This window comes from Sipha flava, unplaced genomic scaffold, assembly GCF_003268045.1.
Source record: "Sipha flava isolate LNK unplaced genomic scaffold, YSA_version1 35a_pilon_pilon, whole genome shotgun sequence".
In the NCBI taxonomy this organism is placed as follows: Eukaryota; Metazoa; Arthropoda; class Insecta; order Hemiptera; family Aphididae; genus Sipha; species Sipha flava.
Genome location: NW_020273058.1, coordinates 342,898 through 358,765, shown reverse-complemented (window position 1 = coordinate 358,765; position 15,868 = coordinate 342,898). Strand labels below are relative to the sequence as shown.

Here is a 15,868-nt window from a genome sequence, read left to right as displayed (position 1 = left end):
GATCGTCGAGTTCAACATGATCCGGGCGCACGTGAAAAACGGTAACTACCTACCCCACAAACGTCGTTTCGAAACGTTTTCCTCTCTCACGGTCCCGTGTCCGTTTTTTTTTTTTTTTTCTTTGGTCTCGTGGCGTTAGAGACCAACTCTACTACGAGTTTGTAACTCAACGTTGACGAACGAAACGGTTAGTAAACTTCTTCGACGTTTCAAATTGTTTTCACACCTACGCCTTTTGATGCACCCGAGATCTCTACTTCTTCGCTGTCCACTCGCACGGTTTAAACAACGTTCGGAGTTCAGATCACTGGTGGAATTATCCGAATTTAATAAAAGCCCTAGCAGCCAATATTCATGATCTAAATCAATCGGGAACATCTATTCGAAACTTCTTCCGTCTGAAATTCAATTATCATTATTATCTATCTATCCTCTAAACTGTTATAATAAACTGTAACTGAATCAGCTCTTCAGATCCATCACTGTTTTAGATCTATGCTCCCGTGGGGTCTATTAATTATATTCAAAATTCGCTACCTTTTACTACACATAATTTTTTTTAAATATATTAAACTAAAGTTATCAAGCGCCATAAAACTTGTGTAAAATGTCTTACATGTATTAACCATGTAAATAGATTCTATGAATTCATCGACTTATTTATACAGCTGATAATAGTTGTGTGTTTAATTTATGACTTCCTTAAAATAAAATAAATAACTACAATTCTTTGTATACCTACACGTAATATGTAATACATTATAACTGTAGAAATTAAATTATATCCAATATTATAGTGTATCTAATACTTATATGTTAAGATCAATGAACTAATAGATAATTTATAAATTAAAGCTGATCTAAAGGTAATATTTTAAATTTTACAATTACTCAATACAATGTTTTCGTTTAGATTTTAATTAATGTATAATTTTTGATAATATTTTACCTAGATACTCGTGTTTAAATTTATTTCTCTTATTAGCAGTTAATATTAATTATATTTCTGGTACTTATCTAATGAATAAAAAGTAGAATTTCGATTTATAAATTAAAAGTGTATAGTTTTTAACTGTTCCTATTTCTATTTCTAAAAGCAAAATTTATGGCAAAACTATTCACATTTGATTTCACATTTTTTACTTGTATAATTATGATAACATAACTTATTATAAAAATATTATTAAATAAGTAAAAAAAAAAAATTAAAATTATGTTTAAATAAACCATTTTTATTTAAGGTTTATTGAATTGGTTAAGTAAAGTTTTTATTAAAATCACAATATTTTTAAAAAAAATTAAGTTTCAAAAGACTTTCTTACTATTTAGTAATTTGTGTAATAACTTTTTGATTCAAGCACTGTTCGTTGAGTATATATGAATAATAATCCAATAAATATTTTGCTGACATATTTTTAGCTATAAATTTAAATAAAATTATAAAATAAGATTAATTTATTTATTATTTATCATTTATGTTCAGTATACTATAATTTAATATCTTACAAAACATTAACTATAGACTCATAAATAAGTGTCAATTAAAAAATTATTTTAAACATTGGTATTTTTCTTATGGTACTCCAATCATTTTGTTTTTACTTCTATAATATAATAATTTGTTATGAGGGTGGAAAATAATAATACATTTAATGAACTAAATATATTTCAAATTCAATTTTGTTGCCAAATATGTTTAAAATATTCACTATTTTTATTTTAAATTTATTGAATTTTACCTAAATGATTGTATAGTATATTTATGATCTAATATCTTATTATATATGATTTATATAGTTCTTAATTTTAAAACTTTTAAACTTATAATAATTTATTTCCCAAATCAATATTCAAAATTATATTTATAGTATAATATACAAAGACTGTAAAAAATGATTATATGTAATATTAAAATCATGGCTATAATTTCTTAATACCAATATCCTTGTGGTTTATGTGCTCTGCATTTAAAGCAGTCTGTTGATTTAGGAAGCCCGACCAAGTACTAATCATAGAATGAAACCTTATGCCATATCAGTACCAACATGCTTTAATACTTATGCCCTTGAGATACTATTTCATACATTTCACACTAATTTTGCTTCTAGTTTTTTTTCTTTTTTTTTGATTTATACGAACAATAATATGTTTGTATAAGAATATAATCAAAACTTTTAGTAAATTTAGCTTAAATCTTCTGAAGATATGGCTTAATTACAAATACTGTTTTTTTTTTGTTTGTTCTCAGATAACATATTTACATGTTTCAAAATGCATAAGTTTATCTGAAAACTTGACTGAATAGAACTTCTTTTGAAACATTTGATATATGAAATTTTGGTAAGAGAAAATCATGCTGATCAAGGAATATCGTATACCACTCCCACTTAGTGTGGAAGAGTACAGAATCGCTCAGCTTTATATGATAGCTGTAAGTAGTTTGATATATTTCTACTGAATTATTTACATTGTTATAAATTAATACTTTCAATTAGAAAAAAAGCAGAGAAGAAAGCAAAGGAGCCGACAGTGGAGTTGAAATATTAGTCAATGAACCTTATGAAGGTGGTCCTGGTGGTGATGGAAATACTAGTGGTGGACAGTATACAAGAAAAATTTATCATGTTGGGAGCCATTTACCAAGTAATTTTGTTAAAAATAAGTTCTTTATATTTCTTTTAAAATAATATAAAGAATACTAGAAAAATAACATGATAATGAATGATCTGCAGGTTGGTTTAAAGGACTGTTACCAAAATCTGCATTATCTGTTGAAGAAGAAGCGTGGAATGCATATCCATATACAAAAACTCGTTATACTTGTCCATTTGTTGAAAAATTTTCCTTGGAAATTGAAACCTATTATTATCCCGATAATGGATCTCATGATAATGTGTTTAAAATGTCTCAAAGTGAAGTCCGTAATGTTTCTGTTGGTATGTATTTCTTTTCCAAAGTAAAACAAATGTTTATATAGTATTTTTTATTTGTTTTTTTTACTTATATATGTATTATTTTTAACAATAATTTCATATCATATTATATGAGAATTTATGTTATATAGGAAATCATAGTTTTTCAACTTGCTCTATAAATATTATGTACATATTTTATAGATTTAATTGATATAGTAAAGGACCAACTATATGGAGCTGACTATGTTAAAGAAGAAGATCCAAAATGTTATGTGAGTGATAAAACAGGCCGAGGACCATTGCAAGATAACTGGATATCAGAGTACTGGAAAGAATGTCAAGTAATTAAAATTAATCTTTTTATAATAAATATATTTATCTAATATTACTTTAAATTATTTTGTTCAGAATAAAAGTATGCCTACTTCATCAGGAAAATCTATTATGTGTGCATATAAATTATGTAAAGTAGAATTTCGTTATTGGGGTATGCAAACAAAAATTGAAAAATTCATTCATGAAGTTGGTGAGTATTAGTTAAAAAAAATATTTAGTTGTTATTAAAATTTAAAATTTGTTATATCTATTTAAATATTTATATTTGGAAAAACTTCACTAAACAAAATGGGCTTTATTTTTTTTATAAAATTGAATAAAAAGTTGTATTTGTGTTATTATTTTCAATGCTATTTTACATATTTAAAAATTCAAGTATTTCAATCACTGCCTACTGTTATATATTTTATAATTGCAATTTTTTATAATAATAATTTTGAAAAAAAAATAATGATACTTTATTATATTGATAATCTAGTCTAGTATTTTAAAATTTGAATAGGTTATATGTTTAACATTTTAAGTATGGTAATTTATTTTAACCTTTTGTATAGAGAAAATTAAATTCATTTTTACTTATAATATAAAAAAAAAATTAAAAAATAAATAAATAACGAGTTATTTATTTATTTTCTATAATTTCTAAGTTACTTCATTTAATGGTTTAATTGAAGTTTTACTATTAAAATGTTATTATGGTTAGCTCTAAGGAAAACTATGGTTAGAGCACATCGTCAAGCCTGGGCATGGCAAGATGAATGGGTAAATTTAACTATGGATGATATACGCCAGATCGAGCTTCAAACACAAGAAGCTCTCAAACGAAAAATGGGTAGTATTAGCAGTGATTCTGAGACGTGTGAAGGAAATGTCATAGTTGAAGACTCAAAAAATACCACTAGTTTAGCTGCTACAATGGGTAGTATAGAAAAAAGCGATCTTGAAGTAGCCACGCCGGTTACATCAAAACGTATGCAAGATTCAACTCTATATTCTCCACCATCGTGTGTATCTAGCAGTTCTGATACCATATCAAGCAGTATTCAACCATCATCGAGCATGTAATTTCTACAACATTTTATACTTATTTTTATTGCAACTATAAATTTTTTATTTTTACTGTAGGCGAATACCAGTTAAAAAGAATTGGAATAATACTAAGTCACAAGTACCTTCACCTGGTTCTACTCAAAGTTTTGATACTGCACCTAATTGGAGAATGGAAAGTTTGATTCGAGATTCTGATTCTGATTTGAGCAATGATGATGAATTTTTTGACTGTCAAGGTAAATCATGTTTTTTTGAAAGAAAAAAATCAGCTTAAACAATTAAATTTATTTTATGAATTATTGTTTGTATTGCAAGTTAGGCAAAACATAACTATGAATAATTGTTAGTCTCTGTATTTCACTTTATATCTTATACATTTATTGGTTTAATAGTAATTAATATTAAAAAGTAATTTGATAACCTTATTTATAGATATATCATTAATATTTCTGATATTGTATTTAAAAGCTGATATAAATATGCTCTTTTTTTTTTTAAGTCTTATAATTACATGTATATAAAATATTATGTAGATCATAGGTCACAACTCATAAAGATATATTTTTGGCTATTAGTAATAACTAATAATACTGTAAGCCTAATAGCCTATTACTTATTATTGTACATATTAAATGTACTAACAGATGTTGTATATAATATATTTGTATGAATAATATGGCTTTATGCCAAGACTAAAATCTTTTAGTTATACTAAAAGATTTGAAGTGCAAACAGTTATTGTTATTATTGATTTTTTTGAAATTATGTTTAATGGAAACTAAAAAATTCAAGCACTCATAAAAATATTCTTCGTAAATAAAAATATCAAAATCATTTATGTAGGATACAAGCATTGATTGTATAAAATACTGTTCCATAGTCAACGATACATGGATTATTTTTTGGTTAATTTTTTTGCACAATAATTAAAATGTTTTTAATTTTAAATATTCAGTTATATATATATAAACAACTTTATTATTATTCACTTTGTGAATTGCCTTTTGACACAGTTTACCTTATTCCAATGGTTCTCAAACATTTATGACCACAGAACCCTTGTGAAATAGTTTGTGTTTCTTGAAACTTCAGCATCTCTAACTCTAACTTAAACCCAATTTTTCAATTATTTATCGAAAAACCATCACTCCGAAAAATGTTTAAACGATGGTCTGTGATTATTGTTTATTACAATCACACTATTCTCATATGTGCATCTTGCAATTAACTCTTGAGATTGTCCGACAGAACCCTTGGGTTCCTTGAAACATACTTTGGGAATTGTTGCTTTGATCAATACGTTTGTACATAGCTTATAAGTTATTACAAAATATAAATTAAATTAAATAGAGATAATAAATAAATAGCAAAATAAAATAATATTATTAAAATAATAATGATAGTAAACTACAAGTATAGATGTTAGTTTATTATATGCGATGTGTCTTGCAACAAAGACAGACATGTTTTTCTGAAATTGTTATGCAGTGGACCATGTTTTTTTGAAAAAGTCTTTAAAGAACTTTTATGCGGTTCTGTGTGCCCGACTATTTCCCATTCTTTTACTCTGTAAAGATGGCTCAGACTGGGAGATACACGACATGTATATACCTTTTTTTTTTTCATGCACATTAATGTCTTGCTGTTTGTCATTAGTCTCTTACTGAATCGTGGGGTCTAAGATGAGGCTTCTTTCTTTCTTTCGGTCTACCACTAAGATATCAGCCCTTTGGTATTAGTTACTCCATTTCTGAATGTTTCACAATGCTCTTCTTTGTATACTTCCAGATATTTTGATCTAAATAGGTTGGCCTGAATGTTGTGATGGTTATTATTGCAAAGAATTTCCGTCTTGCATTTGATATCTATGAATTCATCATGGTTAAGCTCTGCTGTACTATAGTATACCTATTCTTGCCTATTGCAACTCTTTCCATTTTTTTGAACTCTTACTTTAACTGTGCAAATCGCGATTGAACTTAAGACAGTCATAATGATTTTATAACTATGTGTATAGTATAAATTTACTTCTACTACATTAAATTAGTTAAATATATAAAAAAAAATAAATAAATAAATTATAAATATAACTATTTATTTAATCATTTATGAGCATTAACAATTTACTAATTTTTGTTTTATTTTATTACTTTATTTTTTTTTTACTTTATTAAATTAGTTGTTTTAAACTTTATCTCTGTTTTTTTAGAATCTTTGCCGACTTCTGAAATTGTTTCTATGTCTAAATGGAGTTCTTTAACAATATTAAATGAACAAGAGTTTGACTCGTCCAGTATTCCAGACAAAGAAGGTAAGTCTTAAGTATCATAAGCTGATTGAAATGAAAAATGTTAGGTGCATTCATCATATATAATTAAAAATATATTTGGCATTTTTAGAAGATAGTATATTTTCTCCTACATATAAAAAGTCATCACCTTTCATTCAACGTGGTCATAGTGTTGACACTTGTCCAGGTTCACCTATAATTAGTAAAGAAACCAATTGTCAAATAAGTACACTTCTGATGATAATACATTCTGGAAGCGTATTAGGTAAAATCATACTTATGTTAATTTGTAATTTGATATATTTGCTTAAAAATATTTTCTTATTAGATGTATACATATTTTTATAAACAAAATCAATTTGAATATTTTTTTATTTAGATGCAAATTCAGATATCATGGCCAAAAAATCGGATTTCACTACATTTAGAGGAGCTTTTGAATCAGTTATGCGACAACACTACCCAAATATGATTGGTCATGTTGCAATGAGACTTATTCCTTGTTCATCCATTTGTGCTGAAGGGCTTAGCGTTCTATCAAAGTATTATATATTAAAAAATATGTTTCAAGAATAAATTAAACAAATTAATTTAATTATTTCTAGATTAAGCCCTTATAGTTTTGATGTATCTCCATCTGGCATAGAATGCACAAATATTACACACGACTCTATCCCAATAGGTGCTATTCCCATATTAGCAGGCTGTTCTCATGACTATAAAGATATAGTATCTAACGTTATTCGTACGGCTAATCAAGTATATAGAGATTTTATTAAATCTGATGAAGGGTTTGGATTTAATGGCAGAGTGTATTTTATAGGTTTGTGTGGATTTTATTTAATAGTTAATATGTCATTACAAATTTATCTGGATTAAACTCTTTTGTTTATATTTATGTTGAATAATAGGAGATTCAATGGGATCAGTTATAGGATATGATGCTTTATGTAGAAGTCCTGATTCTCATTCTCCTCATGATGCAAGTAGACATAGTACTCCAGAGCATGTACAAAAAAAAAGCGATAATGGTATGCAAAATAAAATGTTATTATATCTGAATAAATAATCCATTACTATTTTAGATGATTGTACTTCAGTTGCTAGCATGGACTCTTCTTTTAAAGTTTTAGTTACTCCTCCAGTTAGAAGAAGATCATCATCTACTAGGTATTGTTTTATTTATTACAACTTAAGTTTTATATAAATTTAAATTTATATGCTTGAATTCTTATTTCAGTGATGGTAATGTTTGTTTGGACTTTGAAGTAAGCGAGATGTTTATGTTTGCATCTCCGTTATCACTTGTATTAGCATTTAGAAAAATATCAGCACATAAATATGATAAATCAAGTAAATTTTTATTTTTTCTTCAAAAAAAATGTGTAAATTTAATTTTATATATATTTTTTTTAAGCTTCAATCCAACGACCAGCATTGCAACAAGTATATAATCTATTCCATCCATCTGATCCTATTGCATCTAGATTGGAACCTCTAATTTCTGCAAAATTTTCAATTCTACCACCTGTTAATATTCCACGATATCAAAAATATCCCCTCGGAACTGGTCAACCGTACTATTTATGTAAGTACTTTATTGCAATAATTTTATATAAAAAAATGTTTTTTTTACTCTTGAAGTTGTATGTTTTATGTGTAGTGGAAGCAGTACAAACAAATCCTCAGTTGTTTACGGAACATAACCATCATGCTAGGCGTACATCTGAGGCAAGTATTTTGAGCACTGTTTCTGGAATAGGTGATACACTGCCAATTCAAGCAATAAATAAATGTAAGTTACATAAAAAATTCTATAGTTATATAACACATAATAATATTGTTGTTTTTAGTGACGAAAAAATGGTGGGGTACTAAAAGATTGGATTATGCTTTGTACTGTCCTGAAGGACTATCAAATTTTCCTACAAATGCTTTGCCTCATATATTTCATGCTAGCTATTGGGAATCCTCTGATGTCATTGCATTTATTTTAAGACAGGTAAAAATAATATTTAATTCCTTATTAGTGCATTGGTATGTAATTATAAAATGTTCATTAAATTATGTGCTTCATTAAAAAATCCATGCATATATTTTTATATGCATTTGGTATATGTCAGTTATTAAGGATTTCATATTGATTCATTAAGTTATCTAATTACGAGTATTTAGATATGAAAGTATTGACGTATGTATTTTTTAACCAATTTTAAGCTTAAAGGTTAATTTTATTTCAGTTTGCTATATTTGACTACAACAGTTCAGTTGGAAATGAGGAAAAAGAACTTGCTAGTTTCAGCCCTAGTCAACCTCGTGAAAAATGGCAACGTAAAACAACATTCATTAAAATAAAAGTAAATATTATATGTAAAGTAAATATATAAATACAGTAAAATCTCATTAAGACGCTCTCGAAGGGGAAATCATAAAACTGCGTATTATGGAGGATAGGCGATATAATATTTATGGTTATAGGCGTCATAGGATTGAATATTAAATGGGAGCGTCTTAACGAGGTTTTACTATATATATATTTATATTATATAATATTATAAGTGTTTATTATTTTTATAACTTATAGAATTCTACTGCAAGTCATCGAGCTAATGATGTGATTATTCGTGAAGGTTTACCACAAATAATAAGTGCTCGTTTTATTTATGGTCCTTTCGATATGTTCTCATTAGCTGGTATGTATTTATTTTGTTTTTGATTAGTTAATTAACTTATTAAAATACCCTGTTAATTGTATTTATTGAAATGTTTTATTTCTATAGGTGAAAAAGTTGATATTCATATAGTTAGAGAACCTGGTAATGGTGAATGGACGCATTTGGCTACAGAAGATTCAGATAAAAATGGACGTGTCACATATACAATACCTGATAATAAGTCTCTTGGATTTGGAATATACCCTGTTAAAATGGTTGTTAGGTAATTATTTTTATTAAAAATTCAATGTTAACTATTTTAATAAACTGCCTTTTAATTTTTAGGGGAGATCATACAAGTGTTGACTTTTTGTTAGCTATTGTTCCACCTCAAACTGAAACTGTTGTATTTAGTATTGATGGATCATTTTCTGCCAGTGTCTCTGTTACTGGTCGCGACCCAAAAGTTCGACCAGGTGCTGTTGACATAGTGAGGTAATGTATATATACTTTTGTCTATGTGTTAAAAATTAGTACACATATTTATTGAGTTTAAGTGATATTTAATTGACTCTACTGAATTATAATTTTGAAAATAGAAAAATTATCATATAAAAATGAATTTCTTTATATTATGTATATTTTTATAGATTACTTTTAAATATTTAGAAAGGCATTTTGCATTAGTTTTTTTTTAAAATTTAATTTCCTCTTTATATGATGTTTTAATCACTAATTTAGAAGAAAACATTTTAACTGTTGACGAGAACTTCTTCTTCTTATTATTAGACCTTATAGCAAGTCTATCATTTTGGTGATTAGAATTAATCTTTCTGTAGTATTATTTTTTTAAAAAATTATTCTTTTACTTTAATAATCATTAAAAAAAATGAAAAAAAAATGAAAAGTTAAGTCAGTTTCTAAAATCTGAATTAATTTGGAAGAATCCATAATTTTATTATACTTGTCAAAAATTATCAGCTATTGCAGTTTATCAATCAACTGATTAAAAGTAAAATATTGAGATACTATGAGATTATTTCACACATGCATTTATTTCTGATCTAAAATAGTTTTCAACATAAATATTATCATGATCAACATAAATAAATATTATGTGATAAGTAAAATAATTTGAATTGTATCTTTCAGACACTGGCAAGATTTAGGATATTTAATTGTTTATATTACTGGAAGACCCGATATGCAACAGCAACGAGTTTTGTCATGGTTAAGTCAACATAACTTTCCTCATGGACTTGTTTCATTTGCTGATGGTCTCTCTACAGATTTTCTAGCTCATAAAATTACATATCTTAAAAGCCTTGTACAAGTAAATAAATACATTACAAACTTATGAAATATACACTTGAGTAAATTTTTGTTGGGAAATTTTACTTATTTTTTTATTTTTAGGATCATAAAATGATTATACATGCAGCTTATGGAAGCAGTAAAGATATATCTGTATATAGTGCTTTGGATCTGAAACCGAAACAGATATTTATCATAGGAAAGGTGGGACGTAAACATCACTCAATGGCAACTGTGTTGAGTGAAGGTTATGCCGCACATTTATCCGCCTTACAGTGTCATGGGGGATCTAGGCCAGCTCAAGGAAATGCTCGTATGCTGTTGACTTCACGTGGACGATTTGGACACAATGCTTCAATGAGGCGTAGAAGGTATGTATTTATTATATTCTTAATTTACATTATTATGCTTATAACTATGTTATTAACTAAAACTTTTATACATATTTCAATAGAAATGGTTTAACCTATCACAGAAATTATATTTTCATTATTTTGACATAGTTTCTTTTTTAAATTTAATTACTAATTAATTATTTAATTTTAGTTTTTATGGCATTTTATTAAAATTACTAAACATTTTTATTTCAATATTTAAGTTTCACTAAACTGTCATGTTTGTTTATTGTTTAACTATAAATGAATAATTGTATTTAGTTCAAAATTTAATAGGTTTTTTGTTGTTTTCCAAAGAAATTTTTTTTAAACTTTTATTGAGACATTATTAGATTCTGAAAAGTATAATAATCAGGGGTTGTTCTTAAAATTATGGTGACCTAAACTTGTCTTGATCAGGTGTCCCGAGAAGAGATCTGGCGATACACATGGTTCCAATAATTGATCCATACTTGACCGCATATTATGGTGCAAGTAAATGTCAGGTAAACAATATGAGTATGTGTGCTTTGTGTGGAACAAAAAAATTAATCTTGACTGTTAAAATAAAAAGAAATGTGCACACTCTAGTTTACCTACTTCTTAACCTTATCCACGCTTATTATATCTGTCTAAAATTACTGTAGTAAATTACACTGGAAACAATTGAAACACTATTATGATTTTTCAGTTGTCTTGATTTTCATTCTTTGATACCTATTATGCTTGATTGTTCCTGCACTTCACCCATACACAGCAATACACAACTGTTACTATCATCATATTATTATAATATTATATCTACAGTTCTCTATATTCTGTGTGTTTAACTGCAGTCAGAACTATAAATTCCTGTATTTTGTTATGTATTGCAATATTAATAAATTTGTTTAAACATGCGTTAAATTTTATTTTCAACAGATCTGCAAAGAGGACGACTTCATTTCCAATTTGTTCACTGACCAGATCTTCGAGTCGTAACAGATATGATAATCTTTGATGTTGTTCTTGGTCGTGTTTTCAACGCCATTCCTCTGATGGTACCTGATGACAGCGGCATGAATGATTTCTGTGTACGTGTACCAGAAAATTTGTTAATTATATGACGACTTTTTTGTTGTCATTATTGTTATTGTTGTTGTTGTCCTTAAAACATATTAACCACTATTATAGTATTGTTGTCATTTTCTAGTAGGTTTTTTTATGTATGTTAACTTATTGTATTGTTACTTATCTAGCACATTCCTATTTTTCAGTGATTCTATTATTTTTCATTCTTATTGTATTTAACTGTCCATAATATTATCGATATTAATCATTTCCATTTTATTGTTATTGTTTTAATTGTATCATCATAATTGTACAGATTTAATTTTGTTAAACGTGTGTAAAGATCTTGTATCTTACCAATCATCAAAAAGGCTGTGCCGAGCATATTGACAATGTACATTGACGATGTTCAGTACAAAATCTAGGCTGCTAAAATTATTGCCTTTTTATACATTTTATTATTTTGTTAATTTTATTAATTTTTCTGTCGTCTTGTTAAATTTTAAAATTGTAACTCCTTATATCTCTACTGATTAATTTTAATCAATTTTATACTCAACCATAGTCATAATTTCTAGTCAACTTGTTGATCAAACGAAATTCTCTCTTTTTTTTTTAAAGAAAAAAAAATTACTCAAGTGTAAATGTTTTTTTATTAGATGTAAGTTATTATTATTATGAATGAAATACTATTGTTATGTAAAAGTGAAAAATATGTGATATTTTTTATTTTCATTTTCATACGACTTTTAGACAATTGAATGAATAACTACTTGTTCATTTATTTTTGAAGGTATTAAAATCAAACAACAAATGCGTATGTTATGTTTTATTTATCACTTTGTCCTTTCTGGAGCTTGTATAAATCTCAAGTAATAAAATTTGCGTCCGATTAAAGTGACAGTTCCACTGAAACGTTATATTTGTTATAAGATTTGATGTACGATTATACTAATGATAAGAAATCTTGTTTTACATTCAGATGTGAGTATAATTAATTATATTATTATTATTATTGTACATGATATTTAAATGATAATGGGATAAGTTATCAATACCCTTTTTTTTTTTTTTTTTTTTTATGTGTAGTTTTTGTTGATGTATGTTAATCACGATATTATATTATTACAAATTAAACAATATTATTATGTATACATGTGTATGCATAAGAAAAAATAAAGTCATGTTAAAAACTATCAAACTATCATATGATTAAAGATTATAATGGTGTGCAATGTTGTTAAATATATAAGATGTATGATTTTTATTGTTTATGATATTGATTGTCATCGAGACTGTTGATTTGCTAGATTGTTTGAAACAATACTTATGAAATCGCAGTGGAAATGTTTTGCGCATGGGGGTGGCTGGATCAGTTGAGTCTTTTCCATTGCCCCCGCAACATTCTGCTCTTCGTCCTATAAGCACTGTAAACGGATGGATCCAAACCACTACAAGAAATCTCCCATAAGGCTGTTCAAGAATTTAGCAGATGGGGCGCCCAACTTCAACAAAAAAATAGTGCTTGGGCCGAATCAGTCGTCTACAAATGGTAGGGAGTATAAGAAAATTTGGGTAAAAGTGGTTTATATAAGTATGAAAATTTACAACCTAAAAAAAAAATTGTTTTTGCATACGCGCCTGGGTTGAAACCAAACTATTATACTATTATGTATGAGAGTTTTGCGTTATGCCTGAAGTATTAATTTGTTTTTGTTATTTTTAATGATCGTGTTGGCCATGTATAGAACGAAAAACAGAGCGGTATGACTTTTTTTTAATATATCCGTGAGAAAGCTTTCCTGCACTCGAATTATTATATATTTATGTTTCGTTGAATAGCTTACGTGTTGCAATAATACCCGTTCGTAACGACAAATAATATTACATATAACCAATCATCGAACGCGATTATTAGCGGGTACAAATCTCTCGACGAAACTAATATTGTCTCTGACTTCGGTTGGCAAATCTTCCGCGTGGTGGTTATACTTAAGTATAATAAAACCATTTTTTAATACGTTTGCATGTTAGATAGGTTAGTACTTCGGTGTCATTCAATGAACTATGGACCCGAAAAACGACACGAATAATTATGTTTCACGCATAAAATAATACCTATAGAAATATTTCATATTTATTATAGATAGCTTCGAGCGGAGGTTCATTCGATGAAAATAAAAACCGCTCGAAGCCAGTACAAGCCACAGTGGCACCGATGTCCAGGGACGCCCGGATGGGGGGGCCAGTGGGGGCCATTGCTCCCCCTGAGATTTTCGCGTCACTTACAAAATTGGAAGTTATTTTACATAAAGCTGATCTTGGGTATTCAGTGACTATTCGACAATCCTTGTATCTAACAAGTATTTAACATTTTTTTTAATCAACAAATGATGATTCAATTAATTTATTTGCTTCAAACAAAAGGAGATTGTCATTACTTTTTGAATAAAATAATAAAATATGATGCGAATTCAATCAAATAAAGTTGTTTTTTGTTTAAACTTTATTATATTTTTTCTTATAAATATTAAAACTAATAACTAATAATGTAATTTTATATAAACTTAAATGAGTTTTGATTTTTAAAAAATTATTAATGATAGTAATACAAAATATGAGTAAATGAAATATGTAGCAGTAAATCTTCCTATAAGTATTTAGGTACTTACAATTTTTTTGCCCCCCCTGAGTTACATTTCTGTGGGCGTCCCTGCCGATGTCTGTTTCATATGGTATTGCAAATAAAATAAAATACCAACCAAAATGCAATTAATGTTGAATAGATTATAACTGAAATTTTGAAACAACCTTACATCCAAATCGCTAAACGTAACCCTGTCCACCACCGGACCACCGACTTAAATTTGAAGTATTAAATCCGCAATATCTACACATAGGGATTGGCGCCACTATAAGAATCATATTTATCAGCTGATAAAGCTCCGTAATGAGCTGATAGAAATAAAGCAAATGCTATCAAAATTCATAATATAATAATTATTATAAAATAAAATAATATATTTATGTTGAATTGTTTTACTGAGTTTTATACCTCTTTCCGCAAGATCATTTACAGCTTTTAGTTTCTTTACAATCTCAAAAGCATTTTGATAATATTCGTCATTAAACCAAATAGAAGGATCTTTTTGAAGGAAACTAATATCAAAATTGAATCGATTAAAAAATTCATTAGTTTCACTTGATATAAAATTTTCAATTTCATACTTCATAAAATTTGAAATAAATTGGTCATTTACTAGAACTCGTTTATATATTTTAGGTGGTTCTTTCTCAAGTTTAAGATTTTTAACCATTTTATTTTTTATTTCAACTGCTACATCGAAAAAAGCTAAATCAACCGTTCAGGACTTAAATACCATAAATGATTTTTAAATCTATTAAACGAAACTCTTGATATACTTTCATCAATAGTTTTATAGTTATAAAGTTTTTTAATAAAATTAAGATCATTATAAGGTGCGGTCGAAGCTAATATTGCATTAAACCATGCTTCAATACATACAAAAACCAAAAATATTGATATGTCACATAGACCTTTTTCTTATGTTTTTGTTTATTTAAATTCATAGCGAAAATAAATTCATAGACTTTTATATAATATATTGCCTTAGCCATCCACTTTGCGTGATGAAAAGCTCCTGGCAAACAAAATGATTGATTAGCACTGTGACCAAGGAAAACCATTGTTAGTTCTAATAACTTTCTATAGTCATCACGTGGTTGATTTTCAGTTAATTTTGATTGGGTAAAAGAAACCATATGGGTAATATAAGGTTCGAGAATTTCATTTACTTTTTTATTTTCAATACCTGATTTAAATTTTGTTTTGTCTATATTTTTCCACTCTTGTTGAAATCTTTT

The 15,868-nt window shown here is 27.3% G+C and overlaps 1 protein-coding gene across 3 annotated transcripts; it reads left to right on the top strand.

The window, feature by feature from the left end:
• On the top strand, positions 1-12,493 carry LOC112687630 (protein retinal degeneration B). 3 transcript variants are annotated; one of them, XM_025560454.1, is made up of 26 exons: positions 1-41; positions 2,249-2,431; positions 2,496-2,643; positions 2,733-2,936; positions 3,117-3,256; positions 3,324-3,441; positions 3,955-4,312; positions 4,377-4,537; positions 6,511-6,612; positions 6,701-6,856; positions 6,971-7,133; positions 7,197-7,414; positions 7,503-7,622; positions 7,677-7,761; positions 7,832-7,944; positions 8,009-8,179; positions 8,255-8,386; positions 8,445-8,593; positions 8,832-8,948; positions 9,176-9,284; positions 9,372-9,528; positions 9,591-9,740; positions 10,398-10,578; positions 10,662-10,930; positions 11,354-11,439; positions 11,855-11,941. In XM_025560454.1, exons 2-25 carry the CDS (start codon positions 2,354-2,356, stop codon positions 11,397-11,399), a joined length of 3,645 nt encoding a protein of 1,214 aa, XP_025416239.1. In that variant the 5' UTR covers positions 1-41; positions 2,249-2,353; the 3' UTR covers positions 11,400-11,439; positions 11,855-11,941. The 3 variants fall into 3 exon arrangements, with proteins under 3 accessions (XP_025416239.1, XP_025416237.1, XP_025416238.1); XM_025560452.1 differs by lacking the exon at positions 11,354-11,439 and having other exon boundaries at positions 11,855-12,493; XM_025560453.1 differs by lacking the exons at positions 1-41; positions 11,354-11,439 and adding an exon at positions 94-187 and having other exon boundaries at positions 11,855-12,493.
• Positions 12,494-15,868: the final 3,375 nt, after the last annotated feature.